The 8,063-nt window shown below is 36.7% G+C and overlaps 1 protein-coding gene across 1 annotated transcript; it reads right to left on the bottom strand.

The window, feature by feature from the left end:
* Positions 1–768: 768 nt before the first annotated feature.
* Positions 769–7,849, bottom strand: LOC144437054 (arylsulfatase B-like). Its single transcript, XM_078125922.1, has 7 exons — positions 7,604–7,849; positions 7,002–7,188; positions 5,250–5,431; positions 4,540–4,750; positions 3,394–3,643; positions 1,436–1,605; positions 769–1,040 (listed from the first exon to the last, which is right to left on the bottom strand). Exons 1-7 carry the CDS (start codon positions 7,847–7,849, stop codon positions 769–771), a joined length of 1,518 nt encoding a protein of 505 aa, XP_077982048.1.
* Between the last annotated feature and the right edge of the window lie 214 nt (positions 7,850–8,063).

The following is an 8,063-nucleotide window of genomic DNA, read 5'->3' as shown; positions in this document are numbered from 1 at the left end:
ATAGGAATATAAATCTAGAAAGTAAACTTTCCAAATAAGAGATGTGATATGTGTGATGTATTATTCTATTTGAAAGTCAACCATGGAGTCCATGCCATATCATTTTATTTGAAAGTCAACCATGGGGTCCATGCCATATTATTCTATTTGAAAGTCAACCATGGAGTCCATGCCATATCATTCTATTTGAAAGTCAACCATGGAGTCCATGCCATATTATTTTATTTGAAAGTCAACCATGGAGTCCATGCCATATTATTTTATTTGAAAGTCAACCATGGAGTCCATACCATATCATTCTATTTGAAAGTCAACCATGGAGTCCATGCCATATTATTTTATTTGAAAGTCAACCATGGAGTCCATGCCATATCATTTTATTTGAAAGTCAACCATGGAGTCCATGTCATATCATTCTATTTGAAAGTCAACCATGGAGTCCATGCCATATCATTCTATTTGAAAGTCAACCATGGAGTCCATGCCATATCATTCTATTTGAAAGTCAACCATGGAGTCCATGCCATATCATTCTATTTGAAAGTCAACCATGGAGTCCATGCCATATTATTCTATTGGAAAATCAACCATGGAGTCCATGCCATATTATTCTATTGGAAAATCAACCATGGAGTCCATGCCATATTATTCTTATTTGAAAGTCAACCATGGAGTCCATGCCATATCATTCTATTTGAAAGTCAACCATGAAGTCCATGCCATATCATTCTATTTGAAAGTCAACCATGAAGTCCATGCCATATCATTCTATTTGAAAGTCAACCATGGAGTCCACGCCATATCAAAGTGAGTGACAGGATCTGAGGCATCCATGTGAGTTACTACATCCTCAGGTAGTACTGATCTCTCGTAGTGGAATTGTAACCGTTTTAACAGTTGGTATACCACATCAGGTCGAGCGTTTGCTAAGTTTGACCTTTCTTCGGGGTCTTCAGGTATGTTGTACAGCTGCACGACGGGATGCATTTTGCTTTCTCTGTGATAGCCCATCTCGTCAGGAGTAGTCCAATCCGAATCCCCTTAAACAGATAACAAAACAAAACAGAAATAGGGGCGAGGGACGGCATGGGTAGACCAAGAATAGGAAAAAATGTATTAAAATCACAACATTAATAAATACTTGTACGCATTTTAGGGGAAGTGTGTGTGTGTGTGTGTGTGTGTGTGTGTGTGTGTGTGTGTGTGTGTGTGTGTGTGTCTGTGTCTGTGTGTGTATGTGTGTGTGTTTGACAGAAATATGTTCTTGCGAACTTGAGTGCGTTTTTTGCGCTTGTAATTCAACCCAAAGTTTTTCCTTGATTTGTTTTGGACGGAAAATTTTCAAAACTGTTAGTAACCAGAATTATCATTTAAAATCAAAACATTTATGTAGCGGAATGTTTATTCATATCTGTTAATAAAATGTGTATTATACCTGCACTTCCAGTCACCAGTTTCCAATTTCCCACTCGAATTGACGCAAACACGCGTGTATCAAAATCGGAAAATTCATGGAATGGTTCGTCTTCTCGGTAAACAGGTGATAAGGGACGCAAAGGATCGAGATTATGAACCACTTCTTTTCTGTTCGATGGGTTTCCTTCACTGCAAAAAAAGTAAAAGTATAGTCAGTTTGATTGACATCACCAACAAAACGAATTCACTTTCTTTTTTTCGTCGTTGCTATATTAAATCTATTGTTGTTTTAAATCAAAGCTATAAAACAGTATGCTTATTTTGTTATTTTATTTTAAGTTAATGCAATTTGATAAATGATGTTGTGTACTTTATTAAAGTGACATACACCTAGTTTGTAAGTTGTTTTAATCAGGCAAAAATATTTTACATAAAACCTTAAGCTACATGACGGTACTCTAGTATAATGTGAAGTCAATGCATACTTTCAGATTCAGATTCAGATTCAGATTCAGATTCTTTGTAGATATTTATTCACGAGCGCTCCTAAAGAACAGTAAAAAAAAGGATAAAAGAGGACGGATAAAAAACACAAGATAAAAGTGACAAATTGTGTGAGATCTGATAATTTCAACATCTGCCCCCATTTACATTAATTGGAATATAAGGTTGACGAGACAATCTAAAATCAACAATTACTTCCTTGGTCTTATTTATATTGAGTTCGAGATTTTTCACTTCACACCATTTGACCAAGTTCTACTTTTGCCCTGTACACAGTTTCATCGTTATTACATATCAAGCCAATTGTTGTAGTGTCATCAGCAAACTTAACAATTACATTATCATCATAGATACAACAATGGGCTTAAAACACAACCCTGGGGAGCGCCTGTGTTAAAAGCAATGGGAGAGGAAATGCGATTGTGAATCTTTACTGTTTATGGTCTATCATACTGGAAAGGTACGATCCACCTGCAAGTAGAAGAGCCGATTCCTAGATGAGAGAATTTATTAAACAGTTTCCATGGTATAAAAACGTTGTCTGGTGTCGTTAGCTGTTTCCTCGATATTTCTATACTAAATGATGTCCTAAATTTGTATTAGTATAGTACTTGAATAACAGGTTTGAGATCTGCCGGGTAAAAATGGCACAAGCTGAGTTTATACTACTTAATACATACATAAGACCTCGATTTTACAATATGAAGTATAATATTAAACGAGAACGCCTAGCCCCGCCTCTCCAGGAAATAAAGGTATGTTCATAAAACTTTGGGTTCTGGAGAGTCATTTCATGACTATTTATGTGATGGAAGTAAGCGAGTTTAGGAGTCAGGAATATTCAGTGTTCATCTAATGAATAATCATGTCTACTAAAGATCCATCATGCAATGGTGTTCCGCTGAAAGATAAATAGAGGTGAAAAAGTTACAATTTAGTGTTTCTTGGCAACCGAGCGACAATTATGAAATGACCCTCCAGAATCCATAGTTAATGAAAATATCTTTATTTCCTGAAGTGGCATTCCCCTTTAATGTCGATGTATGATTTCTATATCACATTGTCCTCTGGCATCGTTACAATGATTTTATACTAGGGATTTCCTTGTTATTTCCATACCTATAATAAATGACGTCATTTCCATACATATAATAAATGACGTCATTTCCATACCTATAATAAATGACGTCATTTCCATACCTATAATAAATTACGTCATCGGATCCATTTAACTTTGCTTCTGTACTTTACTGTGAGTAAGCTTACATTTTAAAGGTGCAGCAAACGTTACACCCGAAAATTAACGTACAGACTCAGCTTGTGTTATGCTCCAGGAAGTTAATACTAGAGGTACACCATTGAATATCAGCTATAAACTGAACACCTCTACAACAAACAAACAAACAAACAAACAAACAAACAAACAAACAAACAAACAAACAAAACAAAACAAACAAACAAACAAGTGCATACCTAATAACATCCCATTGGTTCCGTCCATCTAATCGTTTCGTACCATTTGTACTTCCTCCAGCCAGGTGTATAAACGTTGGCAACCAATCACCGATGGACAACAGTTCTTTATTCACCCTTCCTTTGACATGCGGTTTTAGATGTGGACTCCACACAAATGCTGCCCCTCTCACGCCTCCCTCATAGAGAGATGTCTTCTGTCCTTTGAGAGGCCAATTGCTGGCCCCAGCATTAAGAGCTCCGCCGTTGTCTGAAAAATTCAAATTCATCTTTAGAACTTTTAAGAACCCACTTTCAATAATATCTCACAATGCCTTCATTGAACAATTCAATATTACAGGGCAGTACCGAGATCATTTGAAAATTCACTGTTGGGTCACCGCAGTTCAAAGAGTTAACGTTTGTAGATTGACTACACAACAATATACCGTGTCAACTATATATGTACTAAAGATAGATTACGTCAACTACACACTGAAAAGTAAAATACACGTACTACATAATAATATATCATATCAATTATACACTAAAATACACGTACTACACAACGATATATTACGTCACCTAAAACCAAAATGCACGTACAAAGCACTAATATATTACGTGAACTATACACTAAAATACACGTCGTAAGTACGCAACTATATATCACGTGAACTGCCACTAAAATACACGTAAGTACCCAACTACATATCACGTGAACTGTCACTAAAATACACGTACTACGCAACTACATATCACGTGAACTGTCACTAAGTACCCAACTATATATCACGTGAACTGTCACTAAAATACACACAGTCTGTGCAACTATATATCACGTGAACTGTCACTAAAATACACGTACTACGCAACTATATATCACGTGAACTGTCACTAAAATACACGTACTACGCAACTATATATCACAACTGTCACTAAAATACACGCAGTCTATGCAACTATATATCACGTGAACTGTCACTGTCACTAAAATACACGTACTGTGTAACGATACAGAATAGTGTGCTTTAAAGGCAATGGGTTCATCGGCCACTGGACGCAATTTATACATTCAATTACTCAATACAATCGAAAGGGGAAATGTACCATGACACAACATTTAGTTTATGCACCCAGGACCACTTATTTTTTTCAAACACCAACCTGTAGAGAATACGATAACACTATTTTCCAAAAGACCTTTCTCCTTCAAAGTCTTGGTCACATTACCAATAGCTTCATCCATACATGTAGTCATAGCGGCGTACGTCCTCCTATCCCAGTCCTTAATTTTGTCTTTATACATTGTGACGTATTGAGTAGGTACTTGTAAGGGGGCATGAACCGCTTGGAATGATAAGTAGAGAAACAATGGCTGCAATCAAACATGAATAACTTTTAGTATAGAATTACTGTCTCGAGAAGATAAGGTCACACGATCGTTGTTGTTGTTGTTGTTGTTGTTGTTGTTGTTGTTGTTGTTGTTGTTGTTGTTGGTGGTGGTGGTGGTGGTGGTGGTGGTGGTGGTGGTGGTGGTGGTGGTGGTTTAAAAAATATATTTTTAACATCCTTTGCGTGTGAATAACCAAAACATAATTATAAAAGGAAAATATGTAATGTAATGAATTACACTAATACGTTATTGAAATTCGTCGATTGCCGAATAATGAAAAGGGGTTATTTAAAAATAAATAATGCGTGGATACAAGTCTTACATATTACTATTACAAAAGAAATTTACTGTTAAATTGAATACAGTGAACTGTGTTTCAACGCACATTGACATACGTATACCTTCATCGCTACATGTTGACATACCTTCATCGCTACATTTGGACATTGGTAGAATATTTTAAAACTGAAATCAGGCTTACTGTGTCTAGATCATGTTTTCGTATTATTTCCTGTGACTTCTCTGCAAATAAAGTTGTAGAATATTGATCCCTGTAGTCAGGTGCCACATTTATATCGCCATCTCGTAAGTCAAAACACTCGTATCTATGGCCATGGCATTTACGTGTATGGTGAAAGTAATCGCCCCCTGCAAGGTAAAAACCTACAGGAAAGAACAAAAACTATCTCAGACAAGCGACCTAGCAGTCGAAATAGCTCCACTGTTTTGTATTTTTCTTACATAGATGGTACAAAGTAAATCTCTGATGTTGTATTAATGAGCATTGTCTAGAAACATTTGAACTATGCTACGAATAACCCTAGTGGCAAAGTGTTTGGGGTCACCTATAAATCACCTATAAACCCAGTCAAAAAATTCCATGCACATCACATTTCTCTTCATCATCAGCTTATGGCTTAAAAAGATAATTTCCACAAAATGATCTGAGTGGTAAAAATTGTTCACTACTATAGTTTTTCGTTCATCATGGTAAAAATGATTTTTTTTCCAGCCAGTGGGTTGTACCGATAACAAATTACCATCTGCCAAAACAGGTAATTACACATGTTAATTTGGCATGAACAAATCTGAATGGACCTAAGGCATATCCACACCAAATATCACTGCAATCCAGCAACCTGTTTCAGAGAAGTAAATGTATATGTACCATAGTATACCATTATCACAAATTGGTTTGTTGATTGCTGTCTACATTTGTTCAATGTGTAATGACCAATCTTGAAAGAACAAATTGTATTAACTACGTGTAATGAGTCTCCCATGGATGTATACTGTTGTTCTGAGATACCATGAGGAGATCACGTATTCCACAGGTTCCAGTTACGTATTCCACAGGTTCCAGTTACGTATTCCACAGGTTCCAGTTACGTATTTCACAGGTTCCAGTTGAATTTATGTACAAAGATAACAACAACTAGACCAAAAGTAATCTATGCGTTTAAATAACAGTATTCATATGGTGAGATACTAACACCATAAGACCCTGTTTACTTTGCATTTAAAGTGATCTCAACTATGCATTGAGTGGGGTGGAGATGGGGTTCATTTTGGAAAATGTGGTCGATACGGGGGGGGGGGTTTACTTTGACTTGTCATCGGCGTTGGGGTCAGTTTGAGGAAAGACATGTTCAACTTGGAAACACAGCCAAGGCCCCCCCCCCAGCAATTAAAAATAACCCTTTAAGTGGGGAACACCAAGTAAATTAGTGTATTATGTATATGTTACACCCAATCTGTGAAATTGCCGAATTTATGAAATTGGTAGGTAAATTTGCCCAGTTCATGAAATAGTCAATCGTGTTGCCCAGGTGATGAAGTGGGTATGGTAAGATATGCCCAGTACATGAAATAAGCATCTTTTATAGGACACACACAAAATAGAATAAGAATCAAACAACTTTATTATCATGTATTTACAAACTCATCACTTCATAATTCTTATTTTATAATAATTCAGTGTAGCTTGTGTTTTTAATAGAGTTCGATAATCAACACCCCAGTTCAAAACTCTTCCCAAGAATTTAATTTCGCTTCTTTTAGTTCATAATCTATACTCTCATTTGCATAAGGTTGACTATTTCATGAACTGGGCAAAGTTACATGCACATTTCATGAATTGGGCAATTTCACAGATTGGGTGTAATATATATATTATGCGTGCAGTAACACCAATATAGCTACTACGAGAGAAATGTGATTAAGATATCCATACCAAAGAATGTATCAAAACCACGGTGATTTGGGGTACAGTTCCAGTGACAGAATCCTAAATGCCATTTTCCTACCATGTGAGTTGAGTAGCCACTTTCTTTTAACTTTTGGGGCATAAGTACTTCTTTTAACGGTAGACATCGTGGTTCTTGGGCTACTAGTACATGGTGCTGCATTCCTGTATGAATCTGTAAATATTAAGTAATATCAAAAATCGACATATCAAAATATGCATTACTGCACATTCGATCAAGTTCTCTCTCTCTCTCTCTCTCTCTCTCTCTCTCTCATTCTCATTGAAAATATGCATTACTGCGCACTCGATCAAGTTTCTCCCCCCCCCCTCTCTCTCTCTCTCTCTCTCTCTCTCTCTCTCTCTCTCTCTCTCTCTCTCTCTCTCTCTCTCTCTCTCTCTCTCTCTCTCTCTCTCTCTCTCTCTCTCTCTCTCTCATTTACGACCTCATGAATCTGAATTGAGTTTAATTCGTTGCGACAAACGTCTAATTTGTAATAGTATGTCAAATGAATACAAAACCATTGTTACACATTGTGCTTCGGGTTGAATCAATCAATCAATCAATCAGTCACAATCGTTCCATTTACCTGATACCTGCCAGTCATCAGCTCTGATCTAGATGGTGAACATAGTGGTGTGACGTAGTAATTTTCGAGTTTGACTCCCTCAGCTGCAAGTCTGTCAATATTAGGTGTTTGTATAATAGAGTCGTGGTATCCAACATCGTGCCAGCCAAGGTCATCGGCAAGAATGAAAATGATATGCGGTTTTGTATTTGCCAGACCACAGGGAAGTAACACACAAAGTGAAATGAAGATATATATCGCAGACATATTTTACTTTTGTTACAACTAGATTAGAAGATGAGCTTTCATCCGTGATTAATACATCTAAGCACAATTACCATTTATTGCCATGGTAACTACGTATGTGGTGTTTTGACAACCGGTATCATCTGCAGGGACAACCGTTGAAATGAAACGTTCACATTTTCTCGATATTTTGAGGCTTTCAGTTTCAGCACAAAATAATAATTGAAATAGCCCG

The sequence above is a fragment of the Glandiceps talaboti genome, chromosome 6 (assembly GCF_964340395.1).
Source record: "Glandiceps talaboti chromosome 6, keGlaTala1.1, whole genome shotgun sequence".
NCBI lineage: Eukaryota > Metazoa > Hemichordata > Enteropneusta > Spengelidae > Glandiceps > Glandiceps talaboti.
Note: the sequence above shows the minus strand (reverse complement) of the source record. Positions and strands in the feature narration are given on the sequence as shown.

What these genes read in the sequence shown, in the direction of transcription:
- LOC144437054 (XM_078125922.1), bottom strand. Translation starts at nt 7,849, where the DNA reads ATGTCTGCGATATATATCTTCATTTCACTTTGTGTGTTACTTCCCTGT. An exon ending in TGGTTTTGATACATTCTTTG is followed by an intron (nt 5,432 to 7,001) that starts GTATGGATATCT and finishes TCTTTCCTGTAG; the next exon opens with GTTTTTACCTTGCAGGGGGC. An exon ending in ACTGGTGACTGGAAGTGCAG is followed by an intron (nt 1,041 to 1,435) that starts GTATAATACACA and finishes TATCTGTTTAAG; the next exon opens with GGGATTCGGATTGGACTACT.